This window comes from Eleginops maclovinus, chromosome 12 (assembly GCF_036324505.1).
Source record: "Eleginops maclovinus isolate JMC-PN-2008 ecotype Puerto Natales chromosome 12, JC_Emac_rtc_rv5, whole genome shotgun sequence".
NCBI lineage: Eukaryota > Metazoa > Chordata > Actinopteri > Perciformes > Eleginopidae > Eleginops > Eleginops maclovinus.
Window position 1 is genome coordinate 6318873 of NC_086360.1, and position 20506 is coordinate 6339378.

General features: G+C 40.5%; 1 protein-coding gene across 1 annotated transcript in view; it reads left to right on the forward strand.

Annotated features, from left to right (window-relative positions):
• Positions 1 to 19352, forward strand: part of wdfy3 (WD repeat and FYVE domain containing 3) — a 74355-nt gene extending 55003 nt beyond the window's left edge. The window contains exons 42-57 of the mRNA XM_063896776.1: positions 407 to 524; positions 1131 to 1237; positions 1728 to 1881; positions 1970 to 2061; positions 2150 to 2362; positions 2965 to 3106; positions 3244 to 3398; positions 7915 to 8073; positions 9897 to 10076; positions 10463 to 10645; positions 11633 to 11726; positions 12215 to 12355; positions 13273 to 13515; positions 13660 to 13771; positions 14613 to 14810; positions 16260 to 19352. Of these exons, the coding sequence (XP_063752846.1) occupies positions 407 to 524; positions 1131 to 1237; positions 1728 to 1881; positions 1970 to 2061; positions 2150 to 2362; positions 2965 to 3106; positions 3244 to 3398; positions 7915 to 8073; positions 9897 to 10076; positions 10463 to 10645; positions 11633 to 11726; positions 12215 to 12355; positions 13273 to 13515; positions 13660 to 13771; positions 14613 to 14810; positions 16260 to 16380 (2412 nt within the window). The 3' untranslated portion in view covers positions 16381 to 19352. The remainder of the gene's footprint in view (positions 1 to 406; positions 525 to 1130; positions 1238 to 1727; positions 1882 to 1969; positions 2062 to 2149; positions 2363 to 2964; positions 3107 to 3243; positions 3399 to 7914; positions 8074 to 9896; positions 10077 to 10462; positions 10646 to 11632; positions 11727 to 12214; positions 12356 to 13272; positions 13516 to 13659; positions 13772 to 14612; positions 14811 to 16259) is intronic.
• Positions 19353 to 20506: the final 1154 nt, after the last annotated feature.

The following is a 20506-nucleotide window of genomic DNA, read 5'->3' on the forward strand; positions in this document are numbered from 1 at the left end:
TATAAATTGAGAAGTAAAACAAGTACAATACATCATAAAAAATTAAGCAGCGTTATTTTAAAAGTACATTTAAGTATAAAGTGTTTAAGGAGCCAGTACAAAATTGTACATTTATTATAAAGAAATATTGTGTAAATTGTAAATAAGCATTGGTAATGGACAAGAGTGATATTAAAGTCTATGTTGGCGTGGTGGTCTACCAGCTTCTCCAATTTCTAGTGACCGTTGCTTTTCTGAAAAGGTAAAATAACTCTCGGAGCGGCCGCACAGAAAATGCTCGGAAAAAGGCGCTTGGTCGAGGCGACTGCTTCCGACGGCATTGGTTTTCATTGGATTCAGTGGAAAAAATATGCTGCCACATCTTAATCCTGTGTTGGTAACAGCCCTGTTGTCTGTATTAAACCAGGAACTGGACCTAAACAACCCAAAGACGTTCCGTAACCTCGCCAAGCCGATGGGTGCTCAGACCGACGACAGACTGACGCAGTACAAGAAGCGGTACAAGGACTGGGAAGACCCCAACGGTAAGCAGCCCTCTTACCATTATGTAATTTGTTTATAGCCTAACGTTAGCTTTTTACTTCTGGCAATAGCACTTGGGCTTCAATAATCACTAAGTGGTGTTAATATGCGGAGATTATACTACTGAAGAAAACGTGTTAAGTATCGTACATTTGTGTTAGCCAAAAAGCTTAATTTGTGTATTATACCAAAGGGATAAAGGTAGCCCTTGCGATGCTAACGTCCGGCTTAGCCTAAACAATGACGTCTCTATTGAAGGCGGAGACTGCTGTTGATACATTTGTTGTGGCAGTTTCATATCTTTATTATTATGGCTGGTCTTCTTCTCTCTGTCAATTTCTCTCAAACTCACACAACATTTAAAAAACTCAGGATTTTGATGTCATAAAATTTGAAGGCAGGAATTATAAACCTTTATTCACATGACCTCGATAAACAATTTAAACGTTCAAATGAAAGACATTTGAAGCAGCCCTATGATAACTCGTTGATTTTCGTACAAAGTCACTATTACTGTTACTACGGATGTCCTTCAAGAACTGCTTGTGTCTAGGTTGTGTTTTCATGTTCCAGTATCGGTAAAGTGTCTTTTTTTGCTGTCCTGCCAGGTGAAACCCCAGCATACCACTACGGCACGCACTACTCCTCAGCCATGATCGTAGCCTCCTATCTGGTCAGGATGGAGCCCTTCACTCAGACTTTCCTCAGACTTCAGGTTTGATTTAAACTCTCCTCATCTTTTCAAGACTTATCTAAAATGTTATACCCCCCAGAGATGTGTTTTTCAGAGAGAGAAAGACTAAAAGTGAATCACAGTTGCAGAGGGAAATAAATTGTTTATTTAATTACATAATATCAGCTTTAGTAGTTTTTTAGTCCAACTGCAGACGTTAAAGAGGCCCTATTATGCTTTTGGGGGTGTCCCATTCCTGGAGGGTCTTGTATAAGTTTAGTGCATGTAAATGGTCTGCAAAGGCATGATGACATCAAAGTGACACGCACCTCCATTGACTAGCTTTTACTGCTTATATTGGCTCTGCCTTTGTCAGATTTGAAAGGTTAGGGTTGGGGTTAGGCCTGATGGAAAATATAACTACCCTTTTAGCAAAAGAAAATATAATTTTTAAATAGTACATTCACCTAAAAGCCAAGTGTCAGAGCGTCATGTCATTTCATCTGCCTGTATGTGTGTGTGTGATTACCAGGGAGGACATTTTGACCTGGCTGACAGGATGTTCCACAGTGTACGTGAAGCCTGGCTCTCTGCCTCCAAACACAACATGGCCGACGTCAAGGAGCTCATCCCCGAGTTCTTTTATCTGCCCGAGTTCATGCTGAACGCCAACAACTTTGACCTGGGTCAGTATCAGAAAGCATAGACAATAGCAGCTAGTAGAAAATGTTGGATATTAATGTTCTGTCTGCCTTCTGTTGTGTGATGTCACAGGTGCCAAGCAGAATGGCACCAAGCTGGGTGACGTCATCCTGCCGCCTTGGGCCAAGGGAGACCCACGGGAGTTCATCCGAGTCCACAGAGATGTATGAAATGAACACATTGGTGATGATTAAGGTTGGGTTTTCAAGCGAGTACACACTAACCTCTGTTTTCCTCCCCACCTGTTTCTAGGCTTTGGAGTGTGACTATGTATCGGCCCACCTCCATGAATGGATCGACCTGATCTTCGGATACAAGCAGCAGGGCCCGCCAGCCGTTGAGGCGGTCAATGTCTTCCACCACCTGTTCTACGAGGGTCAGGTGGATATCTACAACATCAACGACCCGCTCAAAGAGACCGCCACCATCGGCTTCATCAACAACTTCGGACAAATCCCCAAACAGGTCAGATACGGGCCTATGTCGGAGTACTAAAGGCCGCTAAGGCTCGCAAAACTACTACAACTATTGCTTATACTAGATTCACTTTATCAAATTGGACTACGGTTTTAATTTTTGTTCTTGCTTTGCTCATGCTTTCCTCTAAGATTCATAAAAAATCAGGCCAGTAATTTTTTCAGGAATCAAGAAACAAGAACACTTGTTTACTCAACAAGAAACTGAACTTAAAACTTAATTACTGCAGTTTAATTGTCTTTGAACCTCACTAGAAACCAAATAATTCCCAAACTCAATAAAAAACAACACAACCTTGAACATTTTAGTTTGAATACATAATTTTTCAAGATCAAAACTGCTTTTGGTTACTTTTTAAAGGGAGTCTGACACATTTCTCTCTGCATAAAACATGCCAGGCCTACATTACCAGTTATAGCAAGACAGCATGCCGGCGTCCCTCATGGCTTTTGTAACACTTTTAACCAAATATTCTCTGGTCTCACTAGTAAAAAATTTAAAAAGAACTCAAACTTTTGGTTGGGAAAATACGCTCCATGTATCCCTTAGTGTATGAACGTACCTGCTTAACTGTTCTGTTTGTGTTTCAGCTGTTCAAGAAGCCTCATCCTCCTAAACGGGTCCGCAGCAAAGCCAATGGTGATGTGTTGAGCGTTCCTCCAAGCTCCAACGGCGACAAGATCTTCTTCCATCATCTGGACAATCTCAGACCTTCTCTAGCCCCAGTCAAGGGTACATATACAAACAACAATATACACTTTTTAAAATGTATTTGCAGTGTAGTTTCAAGTAATGACCTTGTACTGCCATACTGTGACCTCCCTAAGCTGCGGAATCCCTGTAGACTCACATGTTTCCTTGTGTTGCAGAGCTGAAAGAGCCTGTGGGACAGATCGTGTGCACGGACAAAGGGATACTTGCTGTGGAGCAAAACAAAGTTCTGGTTCCACCCACCTGGAGCAAGACCTTCGCCTGGGGCTACGCCGACCTCAGCTGCAGACTTGCTAACTATGAATCCGACAAGGTGACAGAAACAGTTATCATAAGAAAGGTTTCTCAAAGATTTAAAAAATCTTGCCATGAACACTCCTTCAACCCCATCAGCCATGTTTCCGTAAAGCACATTAAACTACACTCCAGATATTTTGTTTGACTCCTGGCTAATGCCGTTAGCCTATCAATTCAGCCAGTGATATTACGTTGCCCATGATAAAAGGGGGGGAGACACGGCATATATCTCTTTTTCTCCATAAAACTGGACCCAGCTTTGCTCCTTATTCCCTTCGTTTAACCCTGCATCCTTCTACAGATTTCAGTGGGGATCCCTCCCTGTAAGAAAGTCCAGAGAGGGCACAGCTTGAGAAGTTATTAATAGAAAAAAAAGTAAAATCAAATAAGAAAGTGAATGATTTTTCCTATTTTTCCTTTCTGAAAACCTCGAGCAGCCGCTCCTGGACATTAAGTTATCACTGGGACGGTTATTCTTCAAAAATATACGCAGGGTTTTGGCCATATTTCAGTAGTTTTACGACGACCTCAGTCTGATGGTAGCGTGGCCTAGCAACAGCTAAAGCCTAGACTGCTGGTACTGCGTGCTACTTAGCTTAAGCTAGTTAGCAGCAAAATGCCTCCCCCCTCTGCAGATGACTTCCAAAAACTTGTTCAGAAGATCGCCGTGTTGGAAATAAAAATGCACCGGTTGGAAGTTAATGTGGAAGTGCATGGACTATGTGGGAATGACACCACTCTAACAGTTTTCCAAAATAATCGACAAGGGCATGCAAACTCACAGCTAGTTAGCAGCTACAAGGATTCCAAGGAACAGGAGGGCTTTGTGCTGGGTGATAAATCTACAAGTGATAGTCCTCCCTGGAACTCTCTGGGTGCAAAGTAAATCATCTCCATGGGATTTGGGAGGACGAATAACCGGCAGAGCCCAGTGCTCTGAGGTCTGTGATGCGACCGGCTGGCCTGCATTGATATCACCCAGGAAGAGCGCCTCCTCAACCCCAATTCATACTAGGAATCAGCCGTGGACAGCTGCTAAAGGGAGGACTGCAAACAATCCTCCTAAACAACCAAGCGTGCCACTTCAGAACAGATATGCTCCACTGACACAGAACCCAAGATCTTTTTCTGATGACCTGGATAACCTGTCTTCTTCACACAGCAGGGTGAGGACCCAAAGTTACTCGGAAAGTAAAAGGCTACAGGGAAAGCTAATGACTAGGCCTGAAACTCTGATTGTGGGTGACTCTGCTGCAAGAGATTTAAAAAGTCTAAACAACACCAAAGTACTCTGTTTCTCCAAGGATATGGTCTCTGACTTGGCTAACAAGATCCTGCATATTGGGGCTGAACACCCGACTGTGAAAAATGTGGTACTGCACATTGGAACAAATGATGTCGTGAAACAACAGTCAGATGTGCTGAAAGAAGACTTTATATGTCTCTTGAAAACTGTCAGCTCTCTAAATGCTGAGGTGTTCATCAGTGGCCCTCTACCGCCAGTCAGAAGAGGAGTGGAGAGATTCAGCCGATTGTTTGCACTGAACACGTGGCTCTCAACTGCCTGTACTGAACATTCTGTCCATTTTATTGACAATTTTAACTTTTTCTGGGACCGCAGACATCTTTTTAAGGCAGATGGACTTTTTCTGAACAAGTCAGGAGTAAACATTTTTATTTCCAACGTATTCAACTGCCTGCGTCATCAATCTGCTCCTTATGCCAAGGACAAGCAACAAGAGGAATCAAAACAGGAGAAAGACACAACACAGTGCATAGAAAGCCTTGAAGACCTATCACTGCACCTGCCTGAGGAGAGTCGTGATTATAGGAGACCTATGAGACAAAAGGAGGGTTCTCGACTGCCACCCATCCCCCTTATCAACGCCTTTGAGAATACTCTCCCTTCAACACCCAAACCGCCATCCAGCTTTCTGAGTGCCAGACTCCTCCAACCAGCAGCTCAGTGACCGCCTACAATCCTGCCTGAACATGGCTCACGAGATTCGCAAGCAGACCCCCGTCCCTCAACTACAATCACCGAAGCAGACACGTGCACCAGCTCCCCCGTATTCATCTATAAAGGAAGACTTGGCTTTTATAATTTGGAATTAAAAAAGACACAACAGTCTTTCTTCTCTGACATCATTGCCAAAAACACAAACAGCACACGTGCCTTGTTTGCTACCGTTGAGTGACTAACAAACCCCCCAGCGTCAGTAGCAACAGAATTTCAATCCACCAGGGCCTGCAATGAATTTGATTCCTTCTTCACTGACAAAATTCAGAAAATCAGACAAGCAGTCGGTGTTTCTGCATCAGGTACAGCAAATGTGTTGTCCTTATGTCCACTTAAAATCAATTCAAACACCATGACACAATTCCATCAGATTAATGATAAAGACCTAGAGGACATTATTCAACATCTGAAGTCCTCCTCCTGCAGCCTTGATATTATACCTACCTCACTCAGGTTTATTTCCACAGGCCCTGAAAACTGCAGTAATTAAACCGCTCTTAAAAAAGAATAATCTAGACGCTTCAGTAATGAATAATTACAGGCCCATATCAAACCTCCCATCTCTAGATAAAATCATTGAAAAAGTAGTTTTTAAACAGCTGAGTAATTTTTGGGATGCTAATAACTGATTTGATGTGTTCCAGTCAGGCTTTCGACCGCACCACAGCACTGAGACTGCTCTTGTTAAGGTCTTCAATGACATCCACTTAAACACAGACAGTGGCAGAATCTCAGTGTTAGTATTATTAGATCTCAGTGCTGCATTCGACACTGTTGACCACAACATATTACTAGACCGACTAGAAAACTGGTTGGGACTTTCGGCAACAGTTCTAAATTGGTTTGGATCTTACTTAAAGGACAGGAAACCCTTTGTCTCTATAGGCAGCTACACATCAGAGCTGACCAATATGACATGTGGGGTTCCTCAAGGTTCCATCTTGGGGCCTCTTCTCTTTAACATCGACATGTTACCACTGGGTCAGATAATGAAAAGCAACAAAACAAGTTACCATAGCTATGCAGATGATACACACATTTACATTACCATTTCACCAGGAGACTATACTCCAATTCAAACACTGAGTAAGTGCATTGAACAAATCAATGTCTGGATGAGTCAGAACATTCTCCAATTAAACAAAGACAAAACCGAGGTAATTGTTTTTGGAGCGAAGGAGGAACGACAAAAAGTCAGTGCTGAGCTTTAGTCAGCAATGTTCAAAACAACAGCTAACGCCTGAAACCTAGGTGTCGTCGTGGACTCTGACCTGAATTTCAACAGTCACATTAAAACAATCACTAAGTCCGCCTACTATCACCTGAAGAACACATCTAGATTAAAGGACTAATGTCACAGCAGGATCTATAAAAACGTGTCCATGCTTTTATCTTCAGTAGACTGGACTACTGTAATGGTGTCTTTACAGGTCTCACTAAGAAATCCACTAGAAAGCTCCAGCTGATTCAGAACGCTGCGGCTCGAGTCCTCACTAACACCAAGAGAGTGGATCTCATCACTCCAGTTCTGAGGTCTTTACACTGGCTTCCTGTCTGTCAAAGAGTTGATTTCAAAGTTCTGCTGCTGGTTTATAAAGCATTGAATGGTTTAGGCCCAAAATACATTTCTGATCTCCTGCTACGTTATGAACCATCGAGAACTCTCAGGTCTTCTGGGACGGATCTGTCCCCAGACTTAGAACTAAACAAGGAGAAGCAGCGTTCAGTTATTATGCTCCAAATATCTGGAACAAACTCCAAGAACCCTGCAGGGCCGCTGCAACTCTTACTACTTTTAAATCCAGGCTGAAATCATTTCTTTTTGCCGCTGCTTTTAATTAAACTGTTCTAATCTAACAATGCACTGTAACTTTTATTCATGTAGTTTATACCTGTTGTGTTTATTTCATTATCTTTGCTCTTAAATGACTGTTTTTAAATGCCTTTTTATAATGTGTTTATGACTGCACTGTTTTTTAACGCTGTTAATGTCTTTCATGTTTGTAAAGCACTTTGAATTGCCTCGTGTTGAAAGGTGCTATATAAGTAAACTTGCCTTGCCACATGTCAAAGAACAGATCTATAAAATATAAATATCACCACATTTATAATGACATAGCATTATTGTAAATGTATAAAGTAGTAAATATTAAATAGAGCTAAGGCATCTCATTGCTAATAATTAATTGAAATATGGACTACTGTAGGTTTCCTGCTTATTATATCTTGAGTTTGACAGAGAAATGTACAAACATACAATGTGTCCCCCTGCTGGTGCTTGAACAAAAATGCACCATCTTCACTGGCCTCTTATATTCTCAACAGCAGCCATTACAGAAGTCTCAAATGCAGAACATGATTTTTTTGTTTGTTGCTATGCTTACTACATTTGTAAACAAAAACTAAATCAGGGTAAGAGTTGCTGGAATGTAGATGAAGTTAATGCCCAAAACAGCATGAATAAATAATCCGTCACATTTGCAACACTTCTTAATCTTCCATCTCTTTTCAGGCGTTGGTGGTGTACGAGTGTCTGTCGGAGTGGGGTCAGATCCTGTGTGCCATATGTCCAAACCTGAAGCTGGTCATCACCGGGGGCACCAGCACCGCCATCTGTGTGTGGGAGACAGGATCCTCCAAGGAGAGGGCCAAGTCCCTTACTCTCAAACAGGTGAAAACACAAACAAAGAGTCCCTGGAGCGACTAACATTCTGTACCGCTATTATATTAGTGGCATGAAATGGCCTTGAAATGAAAATAACTCTGTTAAATCGCAATTCTATCCAGGACAATATATCATTCAACAAAAGTAGTTATTGTGACGGCCTAATCTGGATGATTTCAACGTGGGGAAATTTAAAGAGGTCCTTTTATGCTTTCGTGGTTTTCCCTTTCCTGTAGTGTGTTATATAGGTATTATGCAATGGTCTGCAACGGCTAAAGTCCCAAAGGTCCCTCCCCCCCGCGCCAGAAACGCCGCCTTAGGACTTCTTTGTTTACTTACATGACATAATTAAATCACTGTGTAACACTCATGCTTCTATTGGCTAGCACTCCAAACATTATACATGATAAGTTAAGCGGCGGGACATTTATAAGGGCTTGACCATCCACATCAGAGCCGGCCAGCTAACCAATCAGAGTAGACTGGGCTGTGGTTTCAGACAGAGGGTGAAAAGAGGTGCTGCAGCACAGTCAGTATGAGAAAAATAAAGACCTTTATGAACATTAAAGCATGGAGATATGTCACAGTGGCACAAAATACAATTCTAACATTGAAAATGAGCACAATATGTCCTCTTCAGTCACATAGTGTTCACATACGTACAGTAGTTCATCATTCTGCTTAAAACCTTGAAAAATAAAACTTTTCAAATCAAAAATGCTAAAAGTCGTTATCATTTAGGATAGCTGAAGCCAGTGTGCAAAATACCCATCAATATTCGGGGAGGGCCCATCTCCCGATTATTGCGCAATACCAATCAAAATGTTCTCGATATGCAGTGGGGCTATAACATTAAAATATTTCATGAATGCAAGCCAAGACAATCAGTCTATAGCGTACATGACAACACACACAAGCACACACTTAACAATTTTTGATAATCCGATATGCTATAGTATTCGTAAAGCAACACTGACATAGGAAGTTGCATTGGCTAAAGTTGTTTGGATTGTTATATCTAGGCTCATTTAGGTGAGGCAACATGAAGGGAGAGGACGCGTGGATATACGTTTTAACAATAATACGAACTTATTAAGAAAAAATGTGGTGTAAGAATGATAGTCAGTATAAGTGAAACCACAAGGCCTACAGTGTCCGTGTGTTATTAACGGTGGAAAAGCCTCATTTGCACTCAGCTGATGTGGGGAGATACTTCGACTTGCTATGCACAGTCTTTCCAATGTTTTCCCCGGTGTGTTGCCCTGTAGTTTCCATTCTCGAAACTGCTCCACGGCCTCCCTGGTTGGTTCTCCAAGAGCTTTCGCAAGGCTGTGTACTTCTGGTTAGCCATGCAAAATCAGGTCCTCCTGGCCAAAAACGTTTTTTTTTAATAAAAGTTGAGACCCCCTTCAAATTTTGCATTTGAGGCTTTCAGAAGGTCTCATGGGGTCGAGCCCCCCCGGACCTTACCGTATTTCACACACTGGCTGGAGCTAATAAAAAACAATAGCCTTCCACTATATCTTTTATTTAAGAGTTACCCCCGCAGTACCACATTGTTTTCCTGAGACAATTTATTATTTTGGATCAGAACAATGTTTATTTCTTCAGTCGCCCTCTGTTTAAAATTGAACACACATTGGTGCGCATAATACCTCTCCTCTTTGAAACTGTTGAAGTAACAGGTAATCTTTACACAGTGTGACGAGGCTCGACCTCTTCACTATATTTACATTACACAGATGTATTCCAGCATTTGCACATCTGTCAACATCCACTAAAATATATGTAGTACATTGTTATATACTAATGCATTTGCATCATTGCAGGCATTGCTGGGCCACACGGACGCTGTTACGTGTCTGACGGCGTCCTCGGCGTACCACATCATTGTCAGCGGCTCCCGGGATCGAACCTGCATCATCTGGGACCTCAACAAGCTTTCCTTCGTCACGCAGCTCAGGGGACACCGGGCGCCTGTCTCTGCTCTGTGTATCAATGAACTGACGGTAGGCTGGAGTAAAGATGTCACCCTCTACAATCTCATATATGCTTTAATCCAGGATAATAAACAAGGGATGAGGAGCAATAAGTCTTAGAGAGGATCATTTACATCATGACTACAGTCGAATTATCATACAAATCGGATCCTACTTCCTGTCTTTAAATGTTGCTGCCACAGGGAGTTGTGGGACAGCATTATCCCCTTTCTTTTAGTAAAGGATGGACCAATGTATCCTATGATAAAGGAGATAGCAAAGGAAGCCCTGTTCTTTCCTAACATCTACAGAGCTCAAGCAGCTCTTATCATGGCTGCCACTGAAGAACATCCATAAGCAACCCAGGACTGGATAAAGCCGATCAGCTGATGGACATAATGTGTGTGTGTTTGTAGGGGGATATTGTGTCGTGTGCAGGAACGCACATTCACGTGTGGAGCATCAACGGCAGCCCCATCGCCAGCGCCAACACCTTCACGGGGCGCAGCCAGCAGATCCTGTGCTGCTGCGTGTCCGAGATGAACGATTGGGACACGCAGAATGTCATCGTCACCGGACACTCGGACGGCGTTGTCAGGGTAACAGTGCCTATAATATCTGGTTGTGCATTCCTTGTTTTTAATCCATGTTTTTTCAGGTGCTTCTGCTGCGTTGAAGTAATCACTTGCTATGCTTTTGTTCAACTCTTTGCTAATGCATGTTTGCAGCTAAAGGCGTGGACAACAAATAAGCAGCAATTAAAAGTTATGACAGGCACTGCAAAATATTTACTATTATCTTTTCCCAGGTCAGATAAATATCTTTCATTATGGATGCGCTTTTCATCTTTTCATTAAAGTAGCTCGGTCTCTAGGGAATCAAAAGGTAACCGGTCCAAGTCCCGATAGGACCAGAATGCAGAGTGCAGAATGTCTCCTCCTGGCTGCTGCAGAGGTGTCCTTGAGCAAGACTTAGCCCCCAACTCTTCACTCTGACACCTCTCCACTAATGCCTGTGTGTAGATCTTGTTTGTGCATTTGAGCATTTCTGCCTTCTGTGAAAAAAGAAGACGATGCGACTTTATTAATCCATGAGGGAGATTCAGTTTTTCCCTGTTGTTGAATTCACACAGTCCAGTACAATTACAAACATGCATAGGAATACAAATGTGCGAACACAACCATTTTTTATAGAGAGCCAGAGCAAGGTTTGGTACGAGCAGGACTTGAAACAGTGACCAAGCCCCAGACTGAGCTATTGCCTCGCTATAAGGATTCTGCATTTGTCCCACCCTAGTATCAGGAGCAGTGGCCTGCTATTATGTTCAGCGCCCGGGGAGCAGTGTAGATACATTACTCAGGGACACCTCAGTAGTACTTGGTCATTCCAGGACTTGAACCGAAGACAATCTGGTTCCCAAGCCAAGACTGAGCCACCACTGCCCTGAGGGACATAATGTAAAAAGAAATCCAGAATGACAAATATCATTTTCACTTAGGGATAAATAAATGATGTCTTAATCTTAACCCTACACTTTATTAATGTACTGTGACTTCATAAATGTGTCTGTGAATATTATTTTGTAGTTTTGGAGAATGGAGTTCCTCCAGGTCCCAGAAACGCCTGCTCCACAGCCAGTAGAGCCAGATGTGCCCGACTGCTGTGCTGAGGAGAAGATTGGTGAGTGCTAATGGGAAAAATAACATGAATAAAAGCAGATTCACTTCAGTGAGTGTGCGACATGTCCCAAAATATAACAAAGCTTCAACCCGGTAAAAGTTGCAGTAACATGGTTGATGCACCGTATTCTTTTTTCTTTTCTTCTATTTCAATATCAGTACAGACAATTTATGAGTCAGACATACAAACTAAATTAGTAGAGGCGGGAGGGCAGAACGCATGGCTTACACAGAAAATAGACCCTCCTGTTAGTCATCCAGTTGCAGGGTAAATCAGTAAATAAATACAGACAAAATAAACAAAATTCTACATATGCATACACATACACATGTTCACATATTCATACACCCGATTCGAGGGTGAAAAGAAAAGAAATAGGTAAAAAATGAATTAATATATACTTGATTGCTCCTATTTTAGTTCTGTAAGTATCGGCATCGTTAATTTACAGTGTTGATTAACTCTGTCATTTTGAACCTTTCCCACAGAAGGGGGCGTTAGTCACAACGGCGAGGAGGACAGCAGCGAGTCGGATGGAGACGAGCCGAGCCTGAGCCAGGAGCCCAAAGCACCACGCAACCCCTCAGCAGGAGGCAGCCAACCAGGCAGCGCTGTGCACAGACCCAGAGGTACTCCACCCACTGCCCCTCTCCCAACTGTTGACACAGTCACTCTGCGGCTGCTTTCAGCTAAACAAAAGCTGCGTGATTATAGATCTCAGCGGCACTTTTCTCTTAAAATGTCGAAATCATTCACAGCTGACTCCAAAAAAAACAAAAACTGGATTGTATTAGTAGCAGGACTGTACCAAATGTATTTATTTTTACTTTAAAAGCTTCTATAAGTGTCTTATAGCATTAGGAAAAGCGCTATATAAATCTAATGTATTATTATTATTATTATTATTATTGAGGTTTCTGTCTATGATCATATTGAATACTGGCATCAGGGTATAAAAAGTAATAAAATAGAAATGCATAAAGAATGTGGTGCTTTGAACAGAATGATTCATCGATGATTTAGTTATCTTTATTCATTTTGCTTTTGGCTAAATATCAATCAATTAAAATATCTGCGATTCCTTGCATGATTACCATATACAATTAATCATGATTATTTGATCTGTTAACTTTACCTTAAATTCATATTTTTAAAGTTTTCGATACTAGCATGAACTTGAGTGGACAAATATGATTACTTTTATTGTTGTTATTGCAACAATCCAAAACAAAGACACATTTTAGTTGAAGCCTCAAAACAACCCTACTAAAATACCGGATTAAACCCAAATAATAGATGTGCAAAAGAAATAACAATCTTTCATGAATTTGAATGCTAACTTTAAGGATTTAAGCATCAAAAAGCTTACCATTTGTGGGTGAGTAGTGGAAACTCGAGCAAAATCGGTCTCTACTCCGTCAATATCCTGCTGCTTGCTTGCAAAGTTTCTCTAGCTTTGTCATCCCCGAAATCTATTTCTTGCTAGACCGGTATGAGGCTCCAGCCATGCTAACGCTCACATTGCTGACATGAAACTCCCTTTAAGGTCCTCCAGCCCGCCCCGGAGCGTCGTGGTCGATGGACAGCGGCTCTGACGACTCTCACCGCTGGTCCGACAGCCTCAGCATCGACGAGAAGGATGGCTTTGTGTTTGTCAACTACTCGGAGGGCCAAACTAGAGTCCCCCATCCTCATCCTCACCCACACCCTCACCCTGGCCAGAGCTCAGTGCCGCAGCCTCTGCAGCCCTCCTCCATGGATGCAAGGATGTACAACCAGCTCAGGACCGGTGGGTGTCCACTGATTGTCAAAGATGTTTTTTCTTGCAAGGTTTTTCAGCTCCTAAGAAATGCTACAGAGGAACAAGGAGGCCTCATCAGCTGATGAAAGGAAGAAAGTGTCTTAGTTTCATTGTTTCTCTCTGTGTGCACAGGCTACAGATGGGAGCGCCAGCTTGTGTTCCGGAGCAAACTCACCATGCACACGGCATTTGATCGCAAGGACAACGCCCAGCCAGCCGAGATAACATCCCTCTCAATCTCCAAGTAAGAGAGCAACAAACTGGGCTGCTAAGTTCTAAATACTCACTGTATACATCTGGAGAGCTTCTCCTACACAGTGTGTGCCTTTGAGTAAATGGTAGATGTGAGACAGCCTGTCATAGTTGATCAGATAATGATGAGATAAAATATGTTTGATTAAAATGAAAATAGAATTGGGTTTAACTATATTAAACTGATTGCTCAATGATTTCTGACGGACTTTTGACACAGGATATGGCAAAATAAAAAATGAAATATTTTTGACTTAAAGTAAAGGTTGACTAAAATAAAATACCTTTTCATTAAACTATGAAAGAATAAATGTCACCAGTAAGTACAACAATCAAAATGTGCCAAAACTGTAAACAAAAATTCAGAATCAGAAATCTTTTTGGGGTCCCACAGAGCTGAATTTGCAACTTTAAAACTGCAAAAATAAATATAATTAGATTAAATAAAAAAGAGAAGACAAAAAGTTGTGCAACTCAAATCCAGTCTAAGAATTATTTTTACGAAAAGATGACTTAATCGATGACTTTTGTGAAATAAACTGGATTAAAACTGTGAAAAATAACTTAAAAACTAGGCTAGACTGAACTCAATCTCACTATCTGCCAAACTGTAAACCACAAATCAGTCAGAAATCCTTTTTGCGGGGAAATTACAACTGCAAAGGTATGGTGCAGATAAAAAGGCAAAATAATACAAAACTAATCTAAAACTAATTTAAATGTAAAAAAGTTGATCATTCAATTCAAATCCAGTCAAAGCAAATATTTATTCAAGTCGTAATTGCTGCTGTATTCCTCCTCCTCCTTCCCAATGTTCCTCCCCCCCTCTCCAGGGATCACAGTAAAATCCTGGTTGGCGACGGGCGCGGCCGGGTCTTCAGCTGGTCTGTGAGTGAGCAGCCGGGCCGCTCGGCAGCCGACCACTGGGTGAAGGACGAGGTGGTGGACAGCTGCTCCGGCTGCACCGTGCGCTTCTCCCTCACCGAGCGACGCCACCACTGCAGGAACTGCGGGCAGCTCTTCTGTCAGAAGTAAGTCTTCATGGTCATACTTTAGTACTGTGCTGATGTGGACTCAAGCACGGTATATTCTGTATTTATTACCGCCTTACATTAATTTTATGTTTAGAATGAATATATGACATGAAGGCAATTTTAAGATATGAGCTTTGGAAACATTGTGTTACGGTATATCTTGTGCTATTTTTTGTCACTTGTAACGGTCTATTTAGTATAACTTAAAACATATTCATCATTTATGGTATTTTAGCTTTATACTTAAAAGTTCGATGACATTGTTAGCATTGTTAGCTCACACAAACTAGCTTCCGAAAGTTATTTTAAACTGCCATATTTTGAAATGACATATCAGAAGATGCTGAAATAACTACAAAGTGATACCAATCAGTAAAAAGTCTAAACTAATGCTTTGTCAGGTCTATCTTTTTAAATGCTTGTTTTCTGAACAGATCGGATAATTAAGGCTAGGCTAAACTACCATTGTAGCTGCTCCAGCCACACTCCAAACGACGTCACGTGACATAAATAAAGCGGAACGTTATTTGTCAGGCCACAGTCTAGCCCTTTCTCATTTCCCAGTTTTCGGCTCTTCGGATCCTCGACTCCTGACCTCGCGTCTTAGTCCCGCCCATAGGATATGCAAGCAGAGGGGTCGAGGAGAGATGAGTGTAAGCAGCAGGCGTTTATAGAAATGAGAAATCCTCTCCTCTGCACGGTCATCTTAAAGCGACGTCCATTAATGATGACAGAAGGCATAGCAGCACTCTGTCTGAGGGACATAACTGTGTTCTTGACAATTTATATATTTACTTTTAATTCATTCACAATGTGGTTTAATGAGACACTAACAGGCTACAGATGCGGACAGGCTCTGGTATGATTTGACTAAGGGGGAAATATTTTTCATAACATGAAATGAATAAATTGTGGAATATCCTGTTGACATGCTAAAGAATATTTATATATATATATGTATATATATATATATATATACGATTTCAGAATCAAACAAGTATCAGAGCACTCTCATAATAACGTAACACTATAAGAGACTGGATATATTTCCTTTACCTCTCTCTGGTCACTACAATGGGGAAATGGATTTACGGGCCAAACGTTTTATTTACAATTGTTAAAAGTAAGCATGGGAAACCAGACCAACTGAGGATTCGATGGAGGCGAAAAGAAATGAGAAACGGCTTTATGGTTTGCACAAATATATTTATAAACACAGGCTTTCATTCACTCTCCGAAGATGGAAGAATCTTAATGCAGATTTGGCAAGACAGCGATGCGCAAATTTCACGACCCATTCATAATTATCTTCATTAGCATAGCCCCAAGCGAATTTGCTGGTGTTGCTGTCTTTGCATTGACTTTATATGAAATTGCGTCGCGCAAAAAATACACCTTTATTTTCCCGTCTTCCAATGTCCACTTTGTGTCCTCCTCGCTCCGCAGGTGCAGTCGCTTCCAGTCAGAGATCAAGAGGCTGAAGATCTCGTCTCCGGTGCGAGTGTGTCAGAACTGTTACTACAACCTTCAGCATGAGCGAAGCGCCGAGGACGGCTGCAGAAACTGAGCTCCACCTCCACCCCCAGGAAACACCTCTTCCTCCTCCCATATATCCCCGAAACGCTCTCCCTCCAAACCCATGCACCCTCTTTCCTCTCGTACGTCCAGTAACACGTGCACAGTAACGCACTGACAGAAACAGGAGCGAATGTCCACTGTCTCTGCGTAAGGTGTGGGAAAAAAACATCTGATCAAAGGAAAAATGAAAAAAAAATCACCACCCTGACGACCTACACTCACCTGGAGGAAGAGAAAAAGAATAGCAAAAACAGCTTTGATGCAGCCTGCTTCAAACAATCACCCGCCTTTTTTTGCTTTGATCAAGAACCCGTTCCTCTTTCACCGCGAGACATAACAAACTTGTTTATATTGTAAATAATAACCATGGCCTTTTTAACTCTAAGAAGAGCAAACAGAACAAAAAATAAGGTCAATGAGTTAAAAGAAATTGCCTGTAAGATAGCGTTGTGACTAACCACTCCTGGCTTTAAAAAATAAAAATAACTAAATCGATTGTGTGTAGTCACGGCGATGCCAGAGGAAAGGATATGAATGTCAATAATGAATTTCCGTGCGTTGACTTTACTAGTGGGACTAGGTATGCAACATTTTTTATTTCAATTTTTGTTGTTGTTTACAAAATGTATTTTAATGTGTTGCCCACAGTGTCAAGCCATCACCATCACAGACAGATTTCATATCCTTTTTGTTGCCAATTTATTTTCAATTATGATGATTTTTTTTATTATCATCTATTCTGTCGTTTATATAAATTCCCATGTGGAGAATTTTGGATTATTGCTGCTGTCTGAAGACTGGACACGTTATCATTTCAGATTTTATTTTAAAACCATATCACTGCGTTTAAAGTTTTTTTTCTTCTGTTTTCCAATTTTTATGTAGTTCTATGACGTTACTTATCCATCTCGCATTTTCCCTGTAGCCTTATTTAGTTACTGTACCGCGTCAAAGGGGTGTTCTTGATTGCACATGAAAAAGGGATTTATTTTTTGTGTTTTTGCTGTTATTTTCATGTTGGCATTATTACAGTAAACGTGGCACTCCACACACTTTATTCTCAGTCCTTGTTCGAAGTTGTTAAATTGCATTAGCAGCAGCCGAGCACCTTTCAATGAGCTTGTTCCGTACAAACCGAAATTGTTATATACTTTGGAGGAAATGTACAAAATGATTTTAACAAGTATGAAATTCTCTCAAACATCCCAGGCCAGAAATAGTTATTTTGTCTGAAAAGTCAAAGTGCTTTATCAATCATGTATCCCGATTTGGTTTCATTATAAACGTAATTTATCAATCACTTACTGTATGTACTTTAATTTCATTTGAAAAAAAGCCAAGAGGAGTTCATGATGTACAAGGACACTGCTAAACAATTTACAAGATGTTTTTTACGCACATTTATGACATCTTGATCTCGTAGAATATTTGAGTTTTTTTCTCGTCGATTTTTGTCTTTTTTTTTGTAAATGTAGTACTCTGGTCTAAGACAACATTCGTGAACAAATCTGATCCCGTTAACTCATATTGTAAGGGAAAAAGAACAGAACAAATATAAAACCTTTTTTGTTTTTTCAATATTCTGTTGCCGTTCATTTTCGTTTGCACAAAAATGTATTTTTGTTGACCTTGATTCTACAACAAGGACTCGCCAAAGTGAGATATTTTCAAAGTTCAAATTCAAGCATATTGGCAGTCGATGTTAAACAAGATGCAGAACAACAGGAAAGACGTGTGTAAATTCAACAGTAAAATATTCCATAAATAAAAAATGTTTGGGAAAGATTGACACCCATACAAGGTCACCGTCTTGACAAGTAAATGTCAAAAGCTTTTCTGATGTTTAATATGACTTTTAATTACATAAACTTAAACAGAAAACTTCCTTTTTGTGTCATGTATCACCATAAAACACACATTTGACTGCTTGGTGGCTGCTGCTGCTGGGTTTGACAGTTGGACCTTTAGAAAGTGTTTTTGTTTTTTATGTTAAGTATTCATGTTGTTTCTCCTCTCCATGTTTTTTTCGTAGTTCTGTGGGCAACAATTGTGCATTCAACTGCTGCTTTCTTTGCGATTCCTTTTTGTTTCCCACACAGAATCTCAAACATGTCAAAAGAAAAGAAAAGAAAACACTTTAATATTCACCACCACAGCTCCCTGTTGTTCTAATAAGCATATGCACTCTTGTTATTGGCCTTGTATCATTCTGCATTGACGTACTGTTATTTAGCGTGCAATCATGCCACCTAGCTGAAAGAGCCCAGTCGGCTTGAATCAATCAAGAGTCCCTTTGCACCTTCACTTGTACAAAAAAGTCAAGAGGAATCACAGGTTTTTATTAAATGCAGTTTTACGTTGTTATTTTAAGAGAAAGGTGAATTTCACAGTGGATTAAATGAACTGTACAAAGTATTTATGCAATTATAACTGGTTTTAGATTTTTTTTTTATGATTATTGCGATTTCAGCAAGTTTTGTTACTTGTTGCATGTCTATTAACACAGCTGACTTTCTGTGTCAGTGCATTGTAAATGTTCTCGGCATTATCATTTTGTTGGTTTTTATTCTTTTATGGGATTTTTTTGGAGGCATTGTCTGATGAGTTGTGTACAGAGCCAGAGATCGTGTTCCCAACTCTGGATGTACTTTTGTACTCTTTATGGAAAAAAATTAAGGACTAATGAGAGAAGAAGAAGAAAGGAAAAAAAAAAGAGGAAGTCTTGGACTCTTTTGGTGGTCCTGTATTAGACTGCATTACTACAGTATCTGGTGTGCAATCTGTGGTAGCTGAATGTTCCTTGTATATTTGTGTTCACTTCATCCTACAGGACAAAAATCAGTAGAGTAACCCCCCCCCCCCCTCTCCTTACAGAAACAAAATGTTACAATAATGCAATAGATCTGGTACTTATTCTGTTAATTTCATTTCAATAAATAATTGCTGTTTACCACCAATCAATTATTTAGTTTTTTTGTTTTCTTCGCAGACACCCAAAAAGTGCACTGTGTTTTAGCCTACTGTTGAAAAAAATAGATAGACATAAAGTAAATCAATCATAAGAACAGCAGGCATTATTAAACTGCTGAAACAAATACAATTGGAAAAGCTGCATTAATGTGAAAAATACTCGAAGAAAAACAACATTGATGCTTTCTTGAATTGTCCAAAACGTACAGCGCAGCTTTCTCACATCGCAAGACAATGTATTAAAAGTCTTTCTGTTTTATCCACGTGATTTGCGGAACACATGGAACTCCGTCTTCCTGTTTGTCGAAGCGGTCGGGATTCCCTTTGAGTCTAAATTGGTGGAACTCTCTGCAGGTAATCTCACATCGCCACGAAGAGACAGGGACGAGACTTTTTGAATGCTTGCAGTTCCACTTTATTTATATTTATATAGTTTATAGCTCTGATTTAATATCGTTTATTCCTTAATTTGTTAATATGCACAAGGATCCCCTATGTTGGTAGAGTTTGCAGAGTTTAATGGCCTGAGTCAGATAAAGGCACATTGTCATATTTGTAGTCCATTTCTTTCTCTTTGTGACTTTTTACACTTTTGCTGTCGGGAGTTGAACGTCCTGCAAGCCTTGAACTTGATCTGTAAACATTAACATTAAAAAAAAGAGAGAGTGAAACTCCCTCTGGAGGGAACTTTGGGATTTTAACCTTTGCAGACCATTTACATGCACAAAAACCTACAACACACTACAGGACAGGGAAAACCAGCAGAATAGGACCCCTTTACTAATGTGTAGTTGTTCATTTGAAAGAAAAAAATGTCTTGCAGTAAAGAAAGAAAAAACTATAAGAAATGTTCATATTTAATAAACCACATCTTCTCAACACAAAAATATCTTAATCAAATGTTTAAAGGCTCATTTTCATTTTTTAAATTCTAACTAATAACCTCTTACTGTTATAGGTCTGTTATAACTATCAATCCTGAGCGTTAAACAGTTATCGCGCAAATATTTTGTTTGGAGAAATCCAAAAGTGAAGGAGAAGTGTAAAACACTTATGTTGATCATGTCTTTTACATTATAACCCCTGAATCCAACCCAACATGGAAGATCATTAGTTGTATCATACATACTTGGGAAGTGACAAGT